The sequence below is a fragment of the Triturus cristatus genome, chromosome 7, assembly GCF_964204655.1.
Source record: "Triturus cristatus chromosome 7, aTriCri1.1, whole genome shotgun sequence".
NCBI lineage: Eukaryota > Metazoa > Chordata > Amphibia > Caudata > Salamandridae > Triturus > Triturus cristatus.
Window position 1 is genome coordinate 1,809,744,992 of NC_140590.1, and position 27,430 is coordinate 1,809,772,421.

Consider the following 27,430-nt stretch of genomic DNA (forward strand, 5'->3'; position numbering starts at 1 on the left):
TCAGGTGTGCCATACTTTTGTTATAAGTAAGACTGTTAGCGCTCTAGTTGTTCGTTAGAACTCTCTGGGACATTCTGTCATTGGGCTATACTTGGGCTACATCTGGGTGATATTTGGGCTACATTTGGGCTCTTTTGTCTCTGGTGGCCATCTTGGGAGATTTATTGTTATGAAGTTTCCTAATTTCCTCATTTACTGCAGTCTCCTCAGTGGGAATACTTTCAGTTTTTTTTTTTGGTTCCATCAAGAAGGCATTCAGATGTGTCACACATTTGCCATAAATTCTGAATGTTAGCACTTTAGTTGCTCATTAGATCACTGTAGTAAAACTACTGCTCACCAGGGAAGTCTGCTGCTGGTATTCAAAGTGCATGTTTCAGTCTGCCTGTCAGAATTTTTTTATGAAATAGAAGAGGATTTGAGAAGTCAAAATGTGCCCTAATGTTTCTTTCTGCAGCACTAATCCTACTTTCTATGGCAAAATGAACCCCCTCATTTTGTTCCTTTTAAATTAAATGTTTTAAGAGTTACCACTTTATTCCAACCAAGATGGCTTCAGGTGTGCCATATGTTTGTCATAAGTAGGACTGTTAGTGCTCTAGTTGTTCTTTAGAACACTCTGGGAAGCTGCAGTAGAACACAAAGGAATCAACTGACAGTCTCTGCCCTTGTTGGATGTACATGTTTTACTGAGAATGTCAGACTTCATTCTCACATGACTGAGAAAGATAATGTGAATTTACAGAAAATATGATCTCAGTTTAGCTTATAGATCACCTTCCAAACCTCTGTGGGAAAAGCATGAGAAAATAGTTTTCTCACAAACATGATTCATGATATCACAGCAGAAGGCTTTTTCACATGGTAAAATCACTTAGAACACACCACAATTCCTAAAATGGGTATGGTACCATCAACAAATGTTTTCTAATGTAACTAAAGTCTTAAAAACTTCTATTAACCGCATTGCTTTTCAATGAGGTGCTATCATGCATATTTGTCCCAAGATGGCTGCCAACACTTCTTGGATGAAGTGCTGACAGCCAATCAGATCTCACGATGAGATGTGTGGTTAGGCTCCGCCCAGATATATATGTGATTTTACTTTTGATTTTCTCAGGAACTACTGAACGGATTTACACCATTTAAGCAAAAGGCACGAGTGTGAACCAAGGGCAACCTTTTTGCCAAATTTGGTGTAATTCCGTTCAGCCGTTCGGGCTGTACCTTCGACTAAAGGTCCTATGGGAAAATGCTTTGGGAAAATGTGTTTTGGGACCCCCCTTTTTTCTCATCCCCCACTTGACGAATCACCCCGAGACTATCAGGGTAGGAGCTGAGCGGAGCGCCCCATTAGTTTTGAAAATTTCACGAAGATAAGTCAACCAGCGCCAAAGTTATTCAAAATAGAATTTTCAGATTTCCAATGGGAACTCGGTCCTAATTATAACTATCTACTGGCGACCGCCAGTAGATTATATATATATATATATATTATGTCCAATCCTGCTTTTCTTCGGTAAGAACAGGCACTGACTCCGTGGGATATTTCAAAAGATTCTTTATTCCATCAAAAGTGCTTAACCCAAGACGCGTTTCGGGGGACGGATCCGCCTCTTGCTCACTTGTCTGGCTTCCCTCAACTGAGGTCCTTTAAATTTTTCAAACACTCGTGCATAGCACAAGGGGTTTCCTTGGCAACACAAGGTCAGTAAAAGACATAGAAGAGATTTTTTAATAAAGTACTAGTTTTGACTCACAGAAAAGGAAAAAACAAACAGTAAACCAAATTACACATTTGTCATGTTTAGATATGGTCAACTTTTTCCGACTCTTATAATTCATTTTAAATTTCTAAATAATTTAGAACAATTAAGGATAAAATTCCCCATTCAGTACAATGTCTTAATACAAAACATGAGCAAAAAGCGCCCAAAATATTAAGCCCTAGTGGGCAGTGATTAATCAAAAGTACCAAAGCCGGTTGACCTTATACCGTGAGTCTAATTATATAAATCGTTCATAAAACAGAAAACTGATTCAAACCAGGATTTACACAAACCTGAAGAGTGAGTCAGAGAAAAGGGGAAAACGAAAAACAAATCATGAATTGTTACAGGGATTTCAAAGTATGCAGCGACTTTACAATATTAAGTGATAGTTGGTACATCATTATACAGTTTCACTGAGCAGAGGGTTACAGGTGTGTACTCAACGCTTCTTCTGCATTCATACCATTAGGAATTTTGCAATCCAACAAGATTATATATTTGGATTCCAATCTCCGTAGTGCCAATTGCCTGTTTCCTCCCCTGACATTCCTCTTGATGCTATCAATAACAAAGTATTTCAGGTCCTCCGCTCTACCACCGTGTACTGTGTTTATGTGACGGGCCACAGGATATATCGGGTCCTCGTTATTAATGGCCCTTAGGTGTTGCAATATCCTGACATGTGCGGGATGGATGGTACTTCCTACGTACATTTTATTGCATGTACACCGTAACACGTAAACCGCGAAATCCGTTTTACATGTGTAATATTCCAGGATCTCTAGCGGAGTCTTTCTCAGGGGAGTAGGGACTGATCTAGTATTTTCTCCATGTCTACAGGCTTTGCACCTCGTACATTTAAAGAACCCTTTTTGCGATTTAAGCCAACTGATACCCTTTTCATACACAGGAGCATTGACAACTAATTCACTTTTCATAGACTTAGCTCTTCTAAATGTTAATTGAGGGAGCTTAGTACAAGAGGGGCCTATGATGGGGTCACATTGAACTATAGACCAGTGTCTGTACAGAATTCTTCTTAGATTAGTATGATACATGTTATACCCTGTAATTAATCTAGGGGTTTGATCTTTCAATTTCATATGGTCTACCCGTTCTTCAGATTTTTTGAAAATCAAATTTTCTTTAGTGATGCCTGCACATTTTTGTTTTGCTTTTTCCAAGGTTTGTATCCTGTATCCTCTCTTACCGAGTCTTGTACATAGATTCTCCGTGGAATCTTGTAGACTCTCCGGGGTACTACAGTTCCGTTTCATACGTAAACATTCTGCATAGGGTATACTTTCTATAAGATTAATTGGGTGGAAACTTTGGGCATGTAAGATCGTATTCCCTGATGTTATTTTTCTGAATGTACGTGACTGAACTTTATTATTGCTGATGTAAAGCTCTAAATCAAGAAATACTATAGTTTTTGTGCTAGTAGTACAAGTAAATTTAAGATTTAGATCATTCTCATTAAGTTTGGCAGCAAAATCGATGGCCTTCTGTTCAGTACCTTTCCACAAAATGAAGATGTCATCTATGTAGCGTTGATATGCTACTACATTTTCTGACATTTGTGTAGAGAATTTTTGCATGAGTACTTGCTCCTCCCACCAGCCCATATGCAAATTAGCATAACTGGGGGCGAAGCAAGTACCCATTGCTGTACCTTGTAGTTGTTTGTACAGAAGTCTGTCAAACATAAAGATGTTATTTTCTAAACACCATTCGATCATGTGTAAAAGCATGAGGGTATGTTGATTAGGGGTGGGCGGAATTTGCGGAATTAACCTTCGCAAATTATCGCGAGAATGTTTAAAATTATCGCAAACAAGCAGAAATATCGCGAAGATGCGGAAGTTTTTTTCCGGCATGGTCGCGAGATTTTGTGCATGGTTGCGGGTCGCCAACTTACCCATGTGGTTGCTTGCGGGCGCGGCCATCTTGTTTTGAGTTGTTCTCGCGGTGCATGATCGCGAGAAGAAAGACGTGATCGCGCGACGCATGACGTCACTGCGGGCGCGAACTGTCGCGAGATAGCGCAAATGGCTAAAAACAATACAACATCTCATGGAGAACGCGACCGGATCAAGAAAACTTGTCGGCCAACGCAGGATTCAGGTAAGGCGATCGCGCGCGCGAGAGAATGTATTATTTTACAGCGCGAGCAAGAAACAAATTATCGCCAAGCTGCGGAAACCGGAATTTTTGACATTTTCGCGCTCTCCGCGGAACGCAAAAATGTCAAATTATCGCAATTTCCGCGAACGGAACGAAATTTTTGCCCAGGCCTAATGTTGATGAAAACCTATATTTCTTGTACTTAGAAAGTGTTTCACTGCATTCAAGCCATCTCTATGTCTAATACTTGTATATAGGCTTTGTACGTCCAATGTCATGAATACAAAGTCGTCCTGCCAATTACAATCAAAGATTTTTATCAGAAAGTGTCCAGTGTCCTTTGTATATGCAGGTAATACTTGCACAAAAGGTTGAAGAAAAAAATCAATGTATTTGCTGGTGTTCTCAAAAAGGCTTCCAATAGCAGAAATGATGGGCCTACCCGGTGGACATTCTGCATTTTTGTGAACTTTGGGGAGTAGGTAAAGTTGTGGAGTAATAGGGTAGTCATTTTTCAAATAGTCAAGTTCCTGTCTCGAAATGAGACCTATATATATATGTATATATATATATATTTTTTTAAGCAAAGCAATCCCTTGTGCAGTCCCGCACAATCGTGGACACGGACAACGTATATAGCTGGTACAAAATTCAAAGGTTTATTTCATGGGTGCTGTCTCTGACGCGATTCGGCCACAGACGGTAGCCTTGATCACATGACTAGCGCTAATCAGGAATGGCAATTTAAAGGTAAAGGGGAGCTTCAAATGACGTAAATCAGCACTGACAGACATATTAAAAATACTATTACACATCTATAGTAGGGCCTCAATAAGAATATAAATCGTTAGTAGCGTAGAGCACATATGTATATAATGTAATACATTTCTATGACAGAATCAATATTTGTACAGCATTTAAAAAAGCATAATTGTTATATATCTAAAACATGACACATTGTGGGATATTAAAATGCATAATACATCCTAAAATCAGTTGTAGTAACAAAGATGTTCATATATATGAAGTGCATAGTGCATACAGTACTGGCAAATATTAAAATCATATAAAACAGATTAAAATAGTAAACATCTGTGTATCCAAATTGTTGCACTATCCCAACATCTAAGCGATATGTAATTATTCATGCAAAAAGTAATTCCAGCAGCTTATGTCTAGCACATATTTCATAAAGTGCATAGTGCAATTTGATGTTCAACTTCACATCAAAAATTAGAAAAATGTGAATGATTTCTGCTGTTACAATATTAAATGTCATACTGAATACACATGTGCAAATTTAGCTCTATGTCCAATAGGTGTGTACTTACACCGCAATACCTCATTTTCAATGGTTCCTCTATGTATGCCTCTATATAACATGTGTAATATGCGGGTACTACAAATTATTTATACCCTGCTTACTGATGTTAATGGTACATCAAAGCACCAGTGCCTATAAAGTGCTGAAGCATGTTCCTATAATAATGATTTCACTAACACTAGCTGTACCCACAATAAAAGCCTATTTAATTGTATATCCCTACTACAATCTAAGGTCAATAACCAAGCTTGTCAAGTTCACTTTTTTCTCTGTGGTGATTGAACACCACGATTATTGGGGGTCTCAGGTCACAAGACCACAACGCAAAAGATGCTAAGGGTGCTGAGTTTTGTAAATATCTTACTGCCCACTGCTTGGTCGACATATTTGAAATCCTAGGGGGAGCATACAACATCTTAATGTTATTCAGAGAGGGGGAGAACGTCCCTTATTGACATAGGGCCCGATTCACAGAACTAACTTAAGACAAAATCCTAAACTTACTACCATTTTGGTATTTACAGAACACAGTTACTACTTTTGGCATTCACAGAATGCACTTACTACTTTTGGCATTCATAGAATGCACTACTACTTTTGGTATCCACAGAATTGATGTACGACTACTAACTTTACATCCGCAATTGGGCCAGAATTCCCGCACCCGGAGCGGGAATTCCACTCTTGGGCCGGAATCTCCGCTCCCGGGCCAGAATCTCCACTTTTGGGCCGGAGTCTCTGACTCCGGATCGTAATACACGCACTGTGGCCGTTGATCATTTCCCTCAAGGGTAAACACCTGTCCAAGTGCCTACCATCCCCCAACATGCATTAGCTGACCCACTGCAGCCAAACCCAGCCCTGCAGCATGTATGAATGCAGAGCAGACACACACAAACCCTTTCACATGTCGTTGAATGTGTTTGTTGCTCTGCCCCTTGCCATGCGGCAAAACTACTTGGGGAGAAGGTGGAGAGCAGAGAGGATCTTCAGACAGAGGATCAACCTATTTGGAATGTCCAGCCAAGATGTCAGGGCCAGGTACCGTTTCTCTCCAGAAGTCATCTTGGAGATGGTATATGAGTGGGAGCAGAAACTTGACTCTGTGACCTGCTGCTCCCATGCCATACCAGCATATCTCAAGATCCTTTCTGCCCTCCATTTCTTTGCCACTGGGTCATTCCAAAGGGTCTCCAGTGACCATGTGGGCATTTCCCAGGCAAGTCAGTCATGGTGCCTGCATCAGGTAGTGAGATACATCACTTCTAGAGCCCACAACCACAAACAAATGCCCCATACACTGGCCAAGAGACAAAGGGCAGCACAAGACTTCTATCTCATTGCACACTTCCCACGTGTGCTGGGTGCAATCGATTGTACCTATGTGGCCCTTCAGCCACCCCGCCGCATTGCACACATCTACTGCAACAGACACTGATGGTATTCCATAAATGTGCAAGCTGTCTGTGATGCCAGTGGTAGATTCATTGATGTGCATGCAGTGTTCCCAAGCAGTACCCATGACAGCTTCGTATTCCGCATGTCACCTCTTGCCCGGCGGATGGCTGCAGGAGAATTTGGCAACATGTGGCTATTGGGTAAGTACCAGCCACTAAAAATTAGGGGTGGGCGGAATTTGCATAGTCACACTATGCAAAGCTCCGCGAAACGGTAAAAAACTCACCACGAACACGCAGAAATTCAGCTTTTTTCCTGTTTGCGATCACTCTTTGCGTGCTCGGGGGGAAGTGTCTTGAGAACATGCATTTTGAGAACGCGAACAAGCAAATAATTCTATGAAGCAGCGGAACGCAGAATTTTGGGCAATTCCGCGGTATCCATGGAACGCGAAATTTCCCAAATTACCCAAATTCTGAGAGCGGAACGGAATTTACTGCCCAGGTCTACTAAAAATGAGGGATATGTGTTATTGAAATGTCTGAATGCCACCCAACATTAACAATTGTACAATAAGAATCATAAAGCTAGATACATGGTCTCAACAGACACTGCATGTACTAAAGTATAGATCATGTCCTGTGCAAATCAAAGAGGGAAATGTAACCAACTGTCCTTTCTTCCCTCCTCAGGCGAAGCTGGGTATGCACTCTCCCCACAACTCCTTACCCCTTACAGGCGTGCAAGCACTGTACCACAGCGTAGGTACAATAGGGCACACATATGGACTAGAGCCATAATAGAGCGCACTTTTGGTCTGTTGAAGTCGCAATTCAGATGTCTTGACCGTACAGGGGGTGTGCTGCTGTACTCCCCTGAAGTCGTGTGCAAGATCATATTAGCCTGTTGTGTTTTGCACAACATTGCTTTAACGCATGGCTTACACATACCTCGGAACCTCGGCTAGCTCTGAATCTGGGAAACTGGGCCATTGCACATAACCGAGATCAGGGTATCCAGGTCCATGATCAACTCATTGCCACGTTTTTCACATGAGCAACCTGTAGTGTCATGGACAAAGTGTGGTTTGCTGTCTGTTGTCAATGATGAAACTTGGATATACACAACAGTGTCAATAAATTCCATCCTGAGACTACTTTGCAAGCCACACTAACTGCATGTAAATCACAGCTGTTGACAGTAGTCAAAAGGTTGAGCGTGCCGCAGGTCATGTGCCCATGTCAGCAATCAGTGTAGTGGATGTCCCTAAAGAATCTATCCATGCAGATGAAAAACAATACATGTTTTGAGAGACCTACCTGGACCTTATCAGGATGGGTCTCCTAATCACAAAAGGGCATAACCGTTGCATCCTCTGGCATGTGCCCTCAACATTTTTGACTCCCCCACAAATGATGGGCCCACAATGTGAGTGATGATGTCATGGGTGAATCAGGAACCATGTGTCTGTGATATACAGCACTGCGCCACCCCAGTTGTCCGTAACACAACACACAACTCTTGTAATGAGCACTCAATATGGACTACATGTACCATAATGCAAAGTAGGAAAAAACAAAACTGGGGTTTGATGTTGTGTCAGAACCCCCCCTGTCCACGCAGAAATGTCATTAAATGGTCTTTCCCCCCTTTTGTTGCATGTTTATGATTCTCACCTGCACTGTCATTTCAGGTTTTTCCAGAACAGCAGGATGGCAGTGGATTTGATTAGTGATTGTGGATGGATCAGGATGAATACAAAATGGCTGCCAACAATTTCCTGTGATGTATTTCCTGTCTCCCACTTCCTGTATAACATTTCCTGTATGTAATAATGTGTTCTGTGTCAACTTCGGAGGTTATGGGCTCTCTCTCTCCCCCTCCTCTCTCTCTCTCTCTCCCCCTCTCTTCTCTCTCTCTCTCTCTGTCCCTCTCTTCTACTCTCTCTCTCTCCCCCTCTCTTCTCTCTCTCTCGCTCTCTTCCTCTCTCTCCTTTGCTCTCTCTCTTTCCTTTGATGTGCGCAGGACACACCTTCTCATCATGATATTTATCTTGCAGGCTGTGACCTTCGGATTGTCCTGAGTGGAGCTGCCATGTGTCTTCATTTCATTTCAGTGTTCATTTTAATAAAGTTTCATTTGTTGCTTCAAAAGTGAATGTGTGATGCTCATTTTTGTGATGACACATGCATGTTACCACTTGTGATTGTGCGACATCAAGTGGATGATTTTGTACATGTTTATGTGTCTTAGGTCGGGGGTTGCCGGGGAGGGGGGTCCTGGGGGTGGTGGTGGCAGACGTTGTGGCCCTCTTGGGTGTCCGGGCCACATGACCAGTTGCTCCATGGCATCTGTTGCCCTTCCGATGCGGCTGTGAGCCGGGCTCCCTTTTGTAGTGAAGGCTGTGATCCGACTTTGCACCAGGTCAGAGCAGATGTCATTTTCCTGCTGCTAGCATGCCTTATCGCCTGTTTTGTGTTCTTATCGCAGTTCTGGCTGTTCATTGTGAGTGCGGTGGAGTGGTGTTGTCGCGGCTTTTGGCATGGGAACACCTACTCTGCTTCTCATTAGCGATAGTTGCGGGAGTCATCTGTGGTGAAGTTTTTTGCGGCTGCTGTTGCGGGTAAACTGGCGCTGTGGGATGTTAACACCAGCTTGTGATTTGGGCAATAAGTTTATCTCAACTTTGGCTGCGATAAAGTGCTGTTAACTCGGCAAGAGATCCTTGTGAATATGACCCTAAGTTGGACAGTGGATGCATTTTCAATACTACTGACAGTGGTATCTCAATTCTTGTTCATCATTGTCATATTTGTTAACATTGCAATTCTTGATTAGGTCTACAGAATCTATTACAATATAGTGGGGACACCCTTCTGACTTGTTGTGGCACTCGATTGTATGATTGAGTTCCCAGGTCTGGGTCTCTTGGTGGAATACATGTTATGTTCACCAATTACAAAGGTATGATGAGCCAAGACATATTATATTTTGTATTTCACTATTCACATATGTCACTTGCTAAAGGGGAATGTCCATTGACAAATCCAATAGTTATTAAGCTTTTCATTTCTGGTTACCTTTCATACTCAGGCACTATATGTCCCTCTGTTGTCTCCTGACAATGTATGGCTTTTGTCCATCTCCTGACCAGTTTGACTTACCAGTGTGTGAGCATGGTATGCCTTGCTCTGGATGATGTCGTTTTCTCCCAGAAGATGCAGGGACCTCTGATACTGCGCTTGTCTGTGCTCTGGCTGAATGTGTCAATAGGTGAGTAGAGAGAAAAGTAACCAAATGGGAAATGTACATGTGGAACTTGTCGGGCATTTCCCCATATATTCTGCATGCTAACAGTGTTGTGAAGTACTGCCGCAGACGAGGCAGGTAGGAGCAGTGGGGCGTTGGGGATGTAATGGTGTGGCAGGTTGGGAAATGAACACCTCCTGCTTTGTGATTTTGTCTGGCACAGGGTGAGTTACTTATTGGATAATTTGTGGCAGATTTACAGGCCCCTTGCAAAACATTTAAGCCGCCGTTGCATCACTTCTGTGACACAGCGGCGGTGTAAACCATGCGCCACATTGCGACTTATTTACAACGTGATGCATCTAGGGAGATGCGTCACGTTGTAAAGCCCTGCCTACTTGAAGCAGACGAAAGGAGTGGCACAGCACGTTAGGTATGGGCGGTCCATGAACACTGTTGGATTTGCGTCGCACTTGTAACACAACTCCAGCAAAGCGCTGCCCTTACGCCATCAGATGCGACACACATCTGTCTATCCCTGCACCATGGTGCACAGCATTGTAAATGTGACGCGTCCGTGGTGGCGCAAGGGTAGAATTGCATGTCGCATCGGTACTGGTGCAGCCCTGCTAAATAGCAAGGATGAGCAAGTCCTTGTAAATCTGCCCCCTTGTATTTTCCCAATTCATTTGTCAGTTGATTTTCATATGCTCCGCAATCCCTTACATTTTTGACTGACTCAAACGTATCTGGATGAGTGGAAAGGGCACTTTGTCAATTGCTACTTAGCAGGGTTAGGTATATACGGCAGCAGTACTGTGCCCATGTTTTCAATAGTGGGAGAGGGATTTGCCATTTCTAATACATAAGATTCTGGGACTTGTGCTGCAACATCCAGAGGGTAACTCATGAGTCTCTGACTGACTATATTTTTATGCACACTTTGGACAACTTCCTTACTCACAATGGCAGTGCAACACAGACAATCTTTTCATACACTTTTTCTTGTCATCCCATTTACCTGGTACCACGTTGCAGACATCACTCACAGGCAGCCCGTGGACCATGTGGGAGTGGATTTTGGTGAGGATATCCTCCTCTAGTGGGGTGAGATGGAGGCGGGGTCCAGTGTGTGGGGCAGGGAGGATCCTGCTCAATTTGATCCTGGAGTACTTCTCCTTCACCCTCTGCTTTCCATCCTGCCACTTCTTCTTGATGTCCCAGACTGTGCACCTCTCCTCCGCCAATGCTGTGACAGAAGTGGCTAATTGCTGCCATGAAGCTGCCTTCTGTGTGCCAATGGTGCAGTAAGGTGGGAGACCATATAGGCGTTTGTGGTGCCTCACTATGTACTCAACAAGCATGGTGGTCTCCTCAGTAGTAAAGTTCTTCTTCCTCCTCATTTGTTCCATTTTCCTCTGGCGATGTACAGCGATTGGAGACACAAACTCTCTGTGGCCAAACCTGTTCCTTCAATGTGTGCTGCTTTTATATGTTTTGTGGTGCTGGTCTTGCAGTTAGTGTTAATTGACTTCAGCTGGAGCGTGGTGGGGATGGTAGGCACTTGAAACATTCAACAGGCCAAAATGGAGGTATTCCGGAACAAAATCGGAAATTACGGCCCGGAAGCGGGGATTCTGGCCCGGGATCAGAGATTCTGGCCAGAGAGCGGAATTCCGGCTCCGGGTGCGGGAATTCTGGATCGAGTGCGGACGTAAAGTTAGTGGTCGTAAATCCATTCTGTGAATACCAAAAGAAGTAAGTGCATTCTGTGAATGCCAAAAGTAGTAAGTGCATTCTGTGAATACCAAAAGTAGTAAGTGCATTCTGTGAATACCAAAAGTGGTAAGTTTAGGATTTTGTCTTAAGTTAGTTCAGTGAATCGGGCCCTATATGTTTGTCAGCCCTGATTTTTTATCTGACCATTTCTAAATACACCAAGGCCAAGCGCTCCCCCATCTATTTAGCTTTCAAGGATCTTCCCACCACCTTTGATTTAGTAAACAGAACCAAACTTTAGGTAATGTTTCTTGATCAAGGCGTGGACCCCCTTTGGTGAATTGCTTATACAGCCTGCATTCAGACCTTTCAGCCTGGATTTGATTAAATTTGCTGGTGGAGCTTTCTTCTGAATTCCCTCTGAAGAGTGGAGAGAGACGGGGTTGTATGTTGGCACCTTTATTATTTATTTTATATCAATAGACTAACAGCCTATTTGCCTACTTCCCACACAGATATACCCAGAATTGCTGGCTCCTCTATCCCTGCTTTACTGTATGCTTATGACACAGTATTGTTATCCCTCACTCCAAAAGGACTGAGACATCAGGTGGACTGTTTTTCTTCCTTTATGCACAATCTGAATCTAAACACTAAGGGCCTCATGTAGGTAGCGAAATACCGGTCGGTAACGGCCGATTTTCGGTAAATATGCCGTTACCGACCGGTATACAGACAAGTGAGATGTAGGAGTCCAAAAACCACTTTTCGGTAAATATGAGGCGGTAAATACCGATTCATAGTTACCGAATTCTAAAATACCGATTCATACTTACCGAATACAGAATTAACGAATCGGTAAACATGAAGTGGTAAATATGAAGTGGTAAAAATTTAAAATGACATGTAGGAGCAGTCGGTAATTAAGAAATCCATTAAAATCGGTAATTAAGAGTCGGTAATTAACACGGACTAAAAGCAGGTGGTAACCATCAACAATGGATAAAAGCAAACCCAAAATTCTACAGCGTGGACAACATGGCCGCTATGTACGTCATTGCAAGGCGCCTACGTCTACAGGCAGCAGGACTGAGGGTGTGGCGACGGGAGGAACAAATCTACAGACAGCGCATCACACTATTCCAGCTGACTGATGCAGAGATACATGAGAGGTACAGGCTACACCCCGAAACCATCATGGACTTAATCAGGGACCTACACCCACTCCTGGACCAGCCAGTTAGAAGGGCGCACGCCATACCCCCACATGTGCAGGTGCTCTGCAGCCTACATCTGTTGGCATCCGGCAGTTATCAGGTGGTGATAGCTGCGGTGGGTGGGGTATCCCAAAGTTGCCTGTCCCGTTTCTTCAGGAAGTTCCTGGATGCCATGATGCAGAGAATGCACCACTACAGAAGCTTCCCGAACACACAGGCTGCACTGCAGAAAACAAAAACTGACTTTTATCACATGGCACACTTCCCCCATGTCCTCGGCTGTATTGATGGTACACACATCCCAATCTGTCCACCAGCAGATACAGAGCACATCTACAGGAACAGGAAGTCCACCCACTCCATCAACGTGCAGGTGATCTGTGATGCAGGGAACATCATCACAGATATTGTTGCAAAGTTTCCTGGGAGCACCCACGACTCTTACATCTTCCAGAATAGTGGGATTTACACACGACTGAGTGCCGGAGAATTCGGAGAGGGATACCTGCTAGGTAAGTAACAGTGACGCCCCTTGAAACATGCAAACATAGTGTATAGAGGCATGTTACTGATGGTTCCCTTTCACCCATCCAGGCGACAGTGCATATGCATGCCGGTCATTCATCCTCACTCCCTACCTACACCCAGCTACCCAGAGTGAGAGACGATACAACGTGGCACACAAAACAACACGCAATGTGGTGGAGCGCACGTTTGGACTACTGAAGAGCAGGTTCCGCTGCCTGCACAAGAGCGGAGGCGCACGCCAGTACAAACCCATCACCTGCTGCAAGATCATTGCCACTTGTGCAATGCTGCACAACCTTGCCACGAAAAAAGGTACAGATGTGGAACTAACATATTTTGAGGACAACGAGGATGAGTCAGGCCAGCCAGAGGGCAACGCAGCTAGAGTGCCAACTGCAATCGATGGGAGAGAGAGACGGGCAGAGATCACATCCAACTATTTCTGAGTAAGTAAGGGGACACAGCGAGTTGTGAGCAGTCATGACGTAGTTTAATGTGGCACCACGCCATGAACACATGATCAGGCCAATCTGGCAATATATCATCTATACAAGGAGTATGTCCAGGGTTGCGTCACCCATTGTGAAGTGGCTAGGCAGGGCGACATCAATGTTTGCGCATACGCGCTGCAGTGGTGGATTGCACGGCCTGTGCATCCTCACTAGAGCCAACCCCAAGCCGCCTGCTGCTCCTGCGTGTTTCTGGGACGGGGGGTGTGATGCTGCTGGTGGTGTCGATGCTCTCCGCAGGATCCCCTGCAGCAGTTGTCGACGCCTGACTCGTCAATAGCACCCCTAGTGCACTTGTCACCTGCACCATCCCCCGAGACAGGTCGCTGCAGCACTGTGTTAGGCCCTCCTGCATCGTCACAGAGCGCCGGCACAGTAGGGAAGTGGCAGTTGCCAGACGGTTGAGTGCCCTGCTGGTAGTGTCCCTTCTCTGGCGTTCCCGGCGCCGTGCTTCGATGTCAGCATCTAATTTGCTGCACAACTGCTGGATAGACTGGGACATGTCCCGAATGCCCGCAGCCATGCCGCCAATGTTTGTGTCCATGTTGACTATGCTTGTCTTCATCACCCGCATGTGCCTCTGGACTGACATGACTGCCTTTGATTGCAGGCGCTGTTGCTTTAACATTTGGCCCTCGAGCCCCAAGAAGACACCATGGCCGTCAGTGGGTGCTGGTGGACTCTGGACACGCGACCTGCGGCGCCCTCTTGTTTCCGTCTGTGCTGCCTGTGAGGTGTGGGGCACAGTGGCATGGCTCCCTTCCTGGGGCCCGGTGCGGTCTTCAGGGCCCATGCTGTCGTCTGACGAGGTGTCCAAGGCTCGTAGCCTGGCTGCTGGACGCCTCCTCTGTCTCACGCATGCAAGCGGAGATGTGGCCGGTGAATCGAACATGAGTGGCGAGGCTGGCTCTGGTGGTGGTGATGCTGGCTCACGGTGAGGTGATGCTGGCTCTGTGTGCGGCGATGCTGGCTGTGTTGGTGGTGCGGCTGCCAGTGGGCCTGCTCCCCGGTCTGTACTTGTGCTGGCTGGAGGTGTTTGATGTTGCCGTGGTGCCGTCTCTCCTGCAGCATGCCCTGTCCTGCATGATGTCACATCTGTGGACAGAAATACAACATTGGCTCAGTGTCCCCGAAGGGCTGCATTGCAAGCGGCACAATAAATAATTTCACATTCCAACATGTCCCCTGTCTCCTTGTGCCTCGAGTGCGTGACATGCCTTGTTGCCCTGTAACATTTACGTCATGGTTAGTGTTGCCCTGACTACATCTCCCGAAATGCATTGCCTGTCTGCACTGACACGTGTGGACTGCAGTGTGATTCTCGTTTCACATTTGGGGGATGTGGGATGGGGTAGGGGGGGATACATTGCTGTGCTTTCGTCTTACCTTGGTGTGTTGCGGCTCTGGCAGAGCTGTCGGCGTCCCCAAGACCCACGACGCTCTCTTGCTCGATTGTGGCCGCCACCAGCTCCTCCAGTTCGGTGAGGGCAGGTGCCCTGTTGGTTCCACCTCCGGTCTGGCTGGCCTCCTTCTGGATGTCGCCCATCTTCCTCTTGGTTACAATCCGGAGGTCATACCAGCGCTTTTTGAGGACCTCAATGTCCCTGTGGGTCACTCCCACAGCATTGACCTGCGCCTGGATGGCCAGCCATATGTTGCGCTTTTCCACCTCAGGCACTTGCAGGGATTGCCTGCCGAACAGCTTCTGGTGCTGCTTCACGACCTCCTCCACCAGCACCTGGAGTTCCTTGGGGCTAAATTTCAGCTTCCTCCTCCTTTCCCCTCCGTCTTTCTGTGTTCTCTGGCTGGACATGCTGTTCGTTTCCCCGCTCGCACATGCAACTGCTCCCTGCCTCTCCTCTGCACTCCAAGCCTCTCCAGGGTCGGCTAATTATGTCCACCTGCCTGGGTGTGGCCACTTCGGCTAATTGAGTACACCTGCCTGGGTGTGGGCAGTTCCAGGTTGGGTGGGCTGTCGTTGCACTGGATTCGCTGTTTCGTCGAGTCATGTGATTTTCTTTACCGACTCCGTACATACAGAATCGGTATTTTCCGAATCGGTAACTACCACCTCGGTATTTTGCGATTCGGTAACTTCCACCTCGGTATTTTCCGATTCGGTAAATACCACCTCGGTATTTACCGATTCGGTGTATTCCGATTCGTGATTACCGAATGTTACCGAATCGGTAACTGTTACCGAATTTTTACCTACATATAACTTACCGATTCTAATTTACCGATTCGGTACGGCTCGGTATTTTAGAACCGGTAAAATTTATTTACCTACATGAGGCCCTAAATATTTTAAGTCGCATAGCATGTCCTGTGGCCTGGGCAGACTAAGGCTAAATAAAGTTATAATCAATGGGCATGCTTTGGCAACTGTTCAGAATGTTTTTTATTTATGATTACATTTTAGTTCAACAGGGTTATGGATTCATCATATTAATCAGGCTAGTGTTAAATTAAATAAAGCTGCAGGCGCAATCTTTAACCTCTTTAGATCGCTAATTAGTGGGACTGTGTTTCCACCACTGAAAGTTTACAATTCATCAGTGTGGCTACCTATGGAGCTGGTGTATGGGGTTTCAGTAAATGCTGTACTCTTAAGGCAGAGGAAAACAACTTTTTGTGACGGTAGCTAAGTACGCCGCTATCTACTCCTAATCTCATTACCCACTTTGAGTTAAAATTAAACCATGGTTTTATTGATGATAGGATTCAGCTGGCGCCACTTTAATTTTGGGTTCGTATTTGGTTGAACCCCGCTGCTAAACTCTGCAAGGGCATTATATCAGATTGCCTGCAATGGATAAGGAACGCTCCATACACTGGCTGAGTTATATAAGGGGTACAATTGGTTTCCTCAATGTATCCTGGTGGTTCACCAAACCCAGTCATGCCCCAGAAATGCCAAGATGGTGGTGAAAACATAATTCAAGGCTCACCGTGCAAACATAGAACATGAGGTATACAAACCCTCTGTGTTTTAATATTATAGTCTTTTATACACAGGTGATCCCCCTTTGTATTTGTCACAGGACGAGTCAAGATAGGAGCATTCACTTCTTTTTCTCTTTAGAGCAGGGACAATTTACTGGTCTCTATTTTTTAAACACTCTCTAGAACCAGAGAGAAATACAGTCTCCTTCTGCCCCTGTGATAATAATTCTGCTCAATCACTATTGCACTTTATGTTTTTCTGTGAATTGCACAGTCTAGCTCGAAAGCACTTTCTGAGACCCTTGTTACAGGGGCTAGGCCCCCACTGCTGTGGGCTAGCTCTCCTTCACTTACAAACCCTGTGTTCAACCGACATTATTTTCATTGTCTCTGTCATTTTGAAAGCACCACTTGGGGTTAGTCACACCAGTTTTACGCATACCATGGCTCAGTAGACAGAGTTGGCAGAGATGTTGGGTTTACTTTTGGAGGATAGTAGGAGCGCATGGCGGACTCTATTTGAGGTTTTTGTTCTCTCTCTATATCATCCTCCTGCTCCTTCAACTGTAGCCACTGCCTATAACACTGTAATGGAGGACTGATATCTGCCTTCGACTTGCACTTTTCCACTCACTTCAAGTATGGTTATTTGATGTATTAATGTATGTGATGTCGAACTCTAAAGTCTTTCATGCACTTATTCTTTAACTGTTTTTTAATGTACGGTAATTTTTAAACAATTATGTCTGATTACAACTACATGCAAAATGTTTATGTCATTTTATGGCCTTTTGATTTTAGACTGAATACAGTTATGTTGAATTGAATTGAATACTTAATTCATAAAGCAATATATAGCTGGGAGTCTCACGAAACTTTTGAATCTAGCAAGAATCAGAGAAAAATAATGATATTATCAATCTGAAACCACACTGGATGGGCTACAAGTAATACTACTACGATACTGGAACATCTGCTAGTAATTGAGAAATGCTGCTAATTATGATCAACATCAAAACATCAAAATCCTGCGGCTGCAATCAGGGCTCCAAGGACCATGTCCCTTAGGATAGTCCACAGCTGAAGTGTGTCTGTGGGCTCAATATAAGCATGGCTGTGTGTAGGGGAGCTGAGCAGCTACATCCTACAATTCATCTCTCTGCTTCCAGGTCTTCCCTACATTTTCTCACAGACTGTAAGTGAAGGTTTGTTGTCTAAAAGTGCCTTAATGACCTCCTTCTTGGGGACACTTTGTGCTGTAAGACTGTATAATGTATTTATTTCTGAGCAATGCCTTAGAAATGAAATAGTTTTCAATGTGAGACCCACAAGTGAAGGTGTCTGATACCCACTCCCATAAAGGGGTCGGGGCATGCGCAGTGCCCACTGGTAAGGCTGCTCTCCAGTTTCAAGCACCTGCAGAGATGCCTGAATCCTAATCTCAGTGGTTCCTAATCCAAGGGGGCAGCTCTTTCTTTCATTTCTTCAAATGTCACCAAAATAAGAACCACTAATTGCACAATAATAACAACTGCTGTAGGGACAGGGTGCCCTTTAACCGGGAAGTGGTACAAATGAGGATTGTCAAACGAATTAGATAAGTCAGAGCGCACTTTCCAAGAACCACTTGAAGACTGAAATGCTCCATTTCACCAAAGTTCACCTGAGAGACTTCTGTCTCAGTAGAAGGAGCAAAACCAGAGAAATGAAAGCCATGCAGAGATATGCAAGTAGCATTGTTTATTTCAGGGGGCCATTCATGTTTACTTCTCTCTCACAGTCCATGAAGATATGCTGAGCTGGTGTCATTGCTTTTGCATTTGCACCATTCTGTTCACCAGTGGGCACTGATGCAGAAGTACCATCAATGCCTCAGGGTCTGCTCGACTGCACGCTTCCTGCGTATGTAACACACCTTTTTGAGATTCAGTCGAGCAGCAGCGACTGTGTTCACGGCATCACAATCAGAGCACACCTCAGACACTCCCTTAAGACACCAAACTCCTGCTTTTGGGCACGAGTTGAGTGGGCAATAAATAAAGATGCTTGCATAGTCTGTCTTTATCCTGTCACATTTGCAGCTGTTTCAAAGGCAGAGGTCCAGAGCCAGCCCATGCCTTCTGACAAATGGCTGCTTATTCCTTTAACATGGGCTTGGTGTTTACATTTTCCTTCTTTCTTTTCTTTCCCTGACTGTAAAGTGAGAGAAGGTTTTCAGTGAATTATGTGAGTACAGAGAGTGTGAAAGGATAGTCAGTAATTGATTTTACAACCCACTGGAACTGTAAATACCGGTAAATACCTGTAGATGAACTGAATGCATTCAGACATATAGGAAAGAAATAATGAGTCACTTTTGAGTAATTCAGAAGTGTGTTGGATCAAAGATTGTAATAGGATGTAAACAAATCAAACCACCTTACCAGGTGATAAATGAAAAATGATCACAGAAACACGATTTGCCTGCATTTGCATATGTGTACTATACAGTTTTTATCAGTAAAGCTATATGTCTGTGCAAAGTTAGTGGCAATTTCAATTGAAAATTTGCTGCCTGTAAATTACAATTTACTACCACATGATGCTGTAGTCACATTCAAAAATCGCCCCTCCTCAAGTTCATTTAAGGAAGGAGGTAGTGAAAGTTTGTTGTCCAGCAAAGAAGGTTTTGGTTCTAAAAAGTTTGGAAAGCACTGCTCTAAATAACATTTAGCACCAAACATTTCTGAGAGACCAAATTTTTATTGACAGTATTCTGGTATACAAACAACAGTGCCTATTTCAGCAAGAGCAGGCATCTTTCTCATGTAAATGAATACATCACATATAGGCCACATGGATATTCTTCCCATATGAACATTCATCCCATTTGTTGGTTAAGGAGAGAATTATTGAAAATAAGGATTGGGATTTATCCATGTTAAGAGAATGATAGGATTAAGAGGGCCATGATTGACCACGAAGGGAAGTGCACCTGTAATCTAGGCACAAAATGCAATACTTTGTACTTATTAGATTTCTCAATGTTCTTGATGCACAAAAATTGTGACTACAACCAATATTCCTATAATATGAGTTTAGGAATCATGCACAGGCAGTAGACTTGTTGACTGAAATGCATTCATTAGATGCAGCATGTGCAACAGGGAACTTTATGCTTGAATTTAAAAATCTGTAGAGGGATGTTTTATTTCAAGCATCGATTTGATGAAATGTGTTCCAGTCTTTATAAATGATTCTTGGAATTTAATAAATTGTTATAGAATATTCTCCTTTTAGATGATTTTGTTTAATGGATTTGGAGTTTCATACTGGGATTATGTAGTTTTTAACTCGAGTTGGTTTTTAAATAGAAGATCGCTAAGTTTGTATGTTCATACATGTTAAAGGACCTAATGTTTAAATAAATAACATTTTTGATTGACTGACCGACTGATATACAGAACACACTGCTCCTCTGTTGAATGCTAAATTTAGCTTGCCAGGCCTTTGGAGAAGGAACTGATCCCCCGGGTCACAAAGGTGGCAGCTCGTACAGGCATCAATCTTAGTGTCACTACAAAGAGAGTTTGATCCTCACAATAGGAGTGAATGCACCTCGGCGGCTGATGATATCATGAGTGAACCTCCACAGCCGCTGCAAAAGCTGCTCAAGACTCTGTAGAGCCCCAAGCAAGGAGCAGCAGGTACTTTAGCCCCACTCATTGGATCAGCAACGCACCCTTGGCATGCTGGATCAAGTTGTCTAACCGTACATATAAAAACACACATCTGTACTTCCCTGCCATTAGTCAGTGATTGTTTTAGGTGTAAATTTAGATGGCCACTTCGATGGAGACGTGGAGGTGGGGACTGGCCTTGGTTCGTCAAGAGCTTCTCCTCGAAGGCATCTAAGTGTGAATCCAGCAGCCTTGACAAGGTCCGTAACTTGGACTAGGAGCCAGAGAAAAGGCGTTCTAGCATAGTCTGTTTTTATGTAGAACAGAAATTCTGAACCTTCTTAGTCGGGGCTGGATTATTTCGCCTTCAATCTAAGTGGTTTTTGACTTCACACAACCATGGGTCCTGAGGCGTCAACGTTGAGGCGTTTAAACTCACACAGTGAGTGGAGACGGCTCATGGCCTCCCTAACACATCCACTTTGCACCAGAACTAGAGTGAAAATAGCAGAAGCACTCCCCTTCTTTAACATAGAGTCCTGGTAAGGGGCACCCTGTCACCTTCCTTGTCTCCTGGGACTCCTCTATCATCATGCACAGATGAATCATGAGGAGAAAGCGCCTTGTTGAGCGACTCCCTCATCGACAGCGGTGCCAGAGCCTGGCTTAAAAGGCACACAGCCACCCCCAGAGCATCAGAATAAACATACAATAAACAGTGCTAGCTTGGAAATATGATTTGTTGGCAGGTAATATGCCACTGGTGCCCAACACATGTTCATTAAAAGGACTTCATGGGCCAAATGTACAAGGGCATATTGGTTCAGGAATGTCGCTTTTAATGACATTACTGCGGCGCAACGCCCTGCTCCATATTTACAAAGTGGCTTTAAGCCACTTTTTGTGGCTTAAAGCCACTTTGTAAATATGGTACCCATTCCACCACAAGACTCATTGCTTTTTGACACCGTCCCAGAAATACAAGGATATGTAAATCTAAGGCAGTGTCAACAAATAACACCATGCAAGAGCAGGCAAAACAAGTAAAAGTGCTTTTATTTCACCTTGTTTTTGATTTTTCTATGTATGCTGCATGTGTTGTATGTGTGCTGCATTCTGCAAAATGTCATTAAATATTTTCTTTGTGCTTGAAGGTGTCTCTTCCTGCACATAAACAATCATTACATACAATTTGCTACTTCTATTTGTGCTGCTTTCTGCAGCACACTTAGAAGTAACAAATAGACATTATAGATTGTTGATGTGCACCTTCTTGCACATAAACAATTATTCGCTGCATAGCAGGCCCCCTTGTAGTATCATGCAAGGGTGCCTGCATTAGCACTAGGCATCTCATTCTAGCGCCCGCGATAGAGAAAACATAGGGGTGCGCGGTATTGTAGTAAGTACGGTGCATCTCTATGTTTGGACATGTCAGAGCATCGCGCTGCCAAACGGGCAATTTGGATTTCTATCCCAGTGGTGCATCACAAAGTGTTTAAAGAAGGAGGTCTTGGGAAATTACCAAATCACAGCTTCTCCCAAATCTGTGGTAAAAAGCACCATGGCACTGCTGGCGATTGTGAGAGCCCTCAACAAAAAAGCTTTATTTATTTCTATCATGTACTACATGGCAACTACACTTGGGGTGGTTAGTACCAGGAATGAAAACTAGGTTGGTCCCCTTCAAGCCCTCTCTTTTTACCATTTATTTTAGGAGAGTGATGTACTCCCTTCCTTATGCTTCTTAAGCTCCCCCTTACCGCCTGTCCCTTTTGACACTGTGCAACCATAACCAATTTTTTTTTTTTATTTGTACTTACCTTTTAGTTAATTTGGGTTTTACTTAATTTAATAATTCTTTAGAATTGAATTTAATTTTGATTAAGTGATGCTAGTCAATACCTTGTTAGTCTTGACTATATAAATCATTTCTAAGTGGATGAACACAAGTACAAGTTCAGCTGAGTGGTGATAGAATTAAGATTCGGACTAACACCATTGGGATACATCCAAGGAAAGCATTTTACGGGAAACAAATGGACAGCACTTTGAAATGATGAGCGATTTTGTCCTTTACTCTTCCAGGTGAATTATCATTTCGTGATTAATAGGTATAATAATGAATGTAATATTGAAGGAAAAGGCATTCCTAAACTTTATAAATATGTATATTACAAGGGGATTTGGCATTTTAAAGGACCGTAATATACTGCACTTTATTAATAGCACTTTGTCTAGTTTGAAGTTTTGGCATAATCATTTTTTCTAAGGATGAAATTCTAAAATGTTTGATGTACTTTTTTGAAAGTATTTTATCCTATGAGCTTTAAGCAATTATATTCAATGTGAAATTAATTTTTATCCATTTAAGATTTTTATAATAACTCTGCTCAATAAAAAATTTAAAAAAATAAAAAACAATACAGGTTCAGCTATCTGACTCCATGCCAAGATACCCTCTACTGTGCTATTGACTGCCCCTGTAAAGGTGGCGGCTCCATTACTGGTCAATTTCAACTTCATCTTACTGTCTGTGCCAAGAGTTCTCAGGGTTTGGTTGGGGCAAATAGGTGGAAGGGGAGATGCAGTGTCCCACCCATTTGTTGAGGGGGGCATAAATCATGCTGGATTTGACTTCACTGACAGAGGACATATGTTTGCACCCATTTTCATACATGCTAGAATGAGAGGTGAAACTGTCCTACCCCCTTCCTCTACCACTCTGCAAACACGCTTCCTGGTGTACTACCGGTAGGGAGATAAAGTCCCCCTGGCTATTGAGGGTCCTTGGGGGCCAACTAATCCCATGTTACCTCCAGCAAGTCCCACACATTGGGTTTGCTGAGAGGGTTTCAGTGGCCACGCCCCCTTTCTCCACCACTCTGAAATTGCACATTCTGGTGCACTACTCATTGAGCTTCCTTGGGGGCTAGCTATCCCTCTTCCTACCTCCAGTAAGACCCACATAGGTAGATTGCTAAGAGCTTGTCAGAGGCCATGCCCCCTTTCTCCAGCATTCTGCAAACGCGTCTCCTATTGCACTACTGTTTGGGGGAAGAAGACCATTTTATTCCTGAGACACTCACAACCAAGGGGACCTCATCCTCCCACCAGCAGTGTGCAGAGAGGAGTATCTTGTAGAGTGGTGGAGAAAGGGGGCGTGACCTTCACCCACCTCTTATAGGAGGTAACAGGCAGTGTTTTTTACCCTCAGCAGCCAAGGGAACTTTATCCCCTTTTTTCAAAGGGTGGGGTGCCCAGTGACTCCCCAGGCCATTTTTGGTCCCCAAGTACCTCATTGCCTGGGGCCTGCCCACACTTTTTACATAAAAAAGGGAGCAGTGCTGTGTGGCCCTCTGATTTCAACACGGGTACCCCATCCCTTAAGACCCCGGCCTTAATTTTTTTTTAAAGGGGAGGGGGCCCATGGGGCCCCCATCCCTGGACTGATATTGGCCCCGGGGCCCCATCCCCTGGTGCCTCGCTACTTTGCTGGGGACAATGGGGGGCTTAGAGCCCCTGCTGTAGCCTGCTGGCTCCCTGCCTCCTGCGGGAGCCGGCATTGCTTTGAGACCCAGCAAGCTGCTAACACTCAGCTCCCTGGATCTCAAAGCAATGTCTGTTTCCCTGCTTGCTTGACAGCAGGCAGGGAAACAGATATGCTCTGCTTACAGCAAGAGAGAGCATTTTCTGCCTAGTGTTTGCTATGGCTTGTCAGGAGCAGTGTTCCAGCCAAGCCATAGCAAACTGCACTTTCCTGGGAATGGGCACCCCGGGGCATTGTTGAAGGTTGTTTTGGAGGGTGGCAGTCCCTAGGGCCATCTAGAGCTCCAGGAGGGGGGCAGATTGGCCCCTCTCCAATGCTAACTTTAGCACTAGGGAGGTGGTGGTCCCTGTTCCTGTGAAATCTGAGCCTCACTACAATGTCCCGGTAACCTTTGTTTTTTTTAGTGAATATCTAATGTTTTTTTAATCCTATTTCATAACTATAACAGTCCTGTAACCTTTGTTTGTTCAGTGAATTTCAAATGTTTTAAATGCAACTCCCTAATTATATCTTACCTGTAGCCTTTGTTTTTTTCAGTAAATTTGCATGGTTTTTTAAGTATCAATAATGTTTGCAGAATGGTGCAGAAAGGGAGCAGGGCCTCTGACCAGCTGTCAGGAATCCTGCTGTGGAGGACGAACAGAAACTACCGGGAGGGCTTCATGAACCAAAAGGTTCTTTATTATCTAAGAGAACTTTATTCCCCAACGTGTAGTCTACCAGGATACACATTTTGCGAATGGTGCAGAAAGGGGTTGTGGCTTCCAGAGCCCTCTTAGCCAACTGACTGTGTTGACCATGCTAAATGTAACAGGAGGGATAGTTTGCCACCAAATTCCCTCAAAAGCTAAGGTGACTCCATCCCCAACTACCACTATGCCAGGAGGCATGTTTGCAAACTGGTGGAGAAATGACGTCCTTGATGATTACACAGGTAAGATTCTATGAGTGCCATTGCCAAGACACACTGCGAATGCTGAGTGTTTTTAACAAAATGGAAAACACATATATAGACATATTTTACATAAGATTTCAGTGTAGCTATTTAGTACAATACTAATTTATCTTTCCTCTTCGTATTCATTTCTCGAAAAAAAAAAAAAAATAAGCATTTTCTTTCTTCACAACACCAGAGGTCACAATGACCTCAATATTCACAAATACAAATGACAAAGAATAAAACATACAGACATATTTAACACACAATTTTAAATAAAATTTGAGCCTAGCTATTTAGTAACATATTGGGTTAACTTTATTTTAACAACATAGTTATAAGAAAAAGTTTCAAAAAGTAACTCAGCATCTGAATGCTCAAATACAACATAACCACGAAATACCCATCACAGTAACCATTTTTATTCAAACCCATGAGGAATTAAAAACTGCTTCAAAACTAGTGCAATTCACAATCTGCAAACATCACATGACCGGAAAGTAAAGAATATTAATGGATAATATACTTTTCAGTAAAAAGAATAGCGTGTATACAACCTTTATTCTGAGCAGGTGGTAGATTTTGGCTGGAGACTTTTTTTGGACTCAATTGAGACGATGTTCATGTTATATCATCTTAAAACCTATCTAAAAAACGTCTCCAACTGCTGATCAAGCAGAGGGAAGCTGGAGGACCATCTACATAAGTGGCAGCAGCAACAATTCCCACCCAGAAAGTCCTTTCAGAGTTACAGAAAACTACAACACATATGGCTACAGAGTTTTTACGAATGTCTGCATATTGTATGTATTGTAATGCTGCTATACAAGCTGGTGAGCAGTGTGTTACAGCTATTCCCAATGTTGCCAAAAATTACACATGCTATTATATTTTTTGCACATTTCTCAGTGCCCATTTGTCGAATTTCTCCTGTCCCAGCTGCCATTTCTGTTACTATAAAAACAAACAAAAAATGTTCTAAATTTTACAAAACCACTGGGAAATATAGAAATATCATTGGATAATACACTTTTCAACTAAAGAATAAGAAGAACATGTTCATTGATACATTTAGAATATTCTTTAATAGAAGTTCTGAGTGAGCTGCAAAAGGCGACGCAAAGGTTAAGGACCCTCAACTTCAATGGCAACCACAACAACACTGAAGCTTAGAGTCCTTTTAAAAGTTCAATCTCAACTTCAAGATTTGGCTCCACAGTCTTCCCCAATAGCATCGTACTGCATGGATTGTGGAGTTGTAGTGAGTGCTGTAGAGCAGTCCATAACAGCCCTTCCCAATGCTGCAAAGAATAATAAATGTTGATGTTTTTTTTTTGTCCCTTCTTATTTTTCTCCAGTAGCAGGCATTTTATTATCTTACAAAATGGGTGTTGAATATCTGTGTTGTTCATTTTATTATATTCTCATTTATTGTAAAACTACTTACATATAAGTTGTGTTATAGCCAAGTCAAACTATCCGTCTACAAATAAATACACAGCTACCTTTTGCCAGTTATCCTTTTTTACTCTTTCACTTTTTAAATATAAGTCAATAGTCTGTGTTTAAATCTTCTAGTGAGTGCATCTACAATATATACAAACAAACTTTTTTAAACAAAACACAGATTTTGTAATCTTGTCTTTAAAACTATCAACTGTAATATATGCGTCCTGTTCTACAATTTATCCTCTTAACAACTCTTTATTTTCCCTTTGTGTATAAATGCATACATAGCTCTCTAGACGCTTAAATTGCTTTTTTACTGAGCATGCACATGCATAAGTACATATTTAAAATGGAAAAAAAACTATAAAAGATTTTCAAAGCTCAAAACCTTTTGTGAATGGTAAACCTACATCATCTCTCAAATAATTCTTCTGCTTATAAAACATATTATCAGCATTTCTCAAACAAACGTTATACTCCAAATGAAGGCAGCACAAGAACTCTCAAGGCATTCTGCACTATTAATCCTCCTTAATTTTAAACAAACAATGATTAAATACAAAAATCCATCCTTACCATATACATGACATTTTCTTTAGCCCTACAAAACATAGATCACCATGTAAACATACATTCAAATTCTTATAGATGTACACCTTCAAGCCATCGTACTAACAACATATAACTCTATGCATCTTTAAGTAAACTTAAAAGTCCCACTGTATGTATAGCTATCTGCAATCCCAAGAACCCTATCTCACCATCTAAGCATCTGTAAAGCGGTCATGTGAATTAAAAACAAATTGACAGACACTTCCCAATACTTACCTAACAAGTATTACTTCTTTCCTGTTCATATTCAGCCAGACAGCATGTTAATCTTTTATTTGTGACTAAAAGTACGACACCTTCCAAATGCAAACAACAGATGAATCTATTCTGCACATGTTTAAAACATTTGTAGTTCCTCATTGCATCTTTCCATAATACTATACTATTATTTCAACACAATGTAATAAAGAGGCACTAATTATTATTTTTTACTT

The 27,430-nt window shown here is 43.1% G+C and overlaps 1 protein-coding gene across 1 annotated transcript in view; it reads right to left on the minus strand.

Moving 5' to 3' along the window:
* The window catches only part of LOC146813234 (uncharacterized), a 171,730-nt gene extending 156,425 nt beyond the window's left edge, over positions 1 to 15,305 (minus strand). Inside the window, exons 1-2 of the mRNA XM_085615325.1 lie at positions 15,230 to 15,305; positions 14,238 to 14,938 (exon numbers count right to left, since the gene is read on the minus strand). Coding sequence (XP_085471451.1) covers positions 14,238 to 14,735 — 498 coding nt within the window. The 5' untranslated portion in view covers positions 14,736 to 14,938; positions 15,230 to 15,305. The remainder of the gene's footprint in view (positions 1 to 14,237; positions 14,939 to 15,229) is intronic.
* Between the last annotated feature and the right edge of the window lie 12,125 nt (positions 15,306 to 27,430).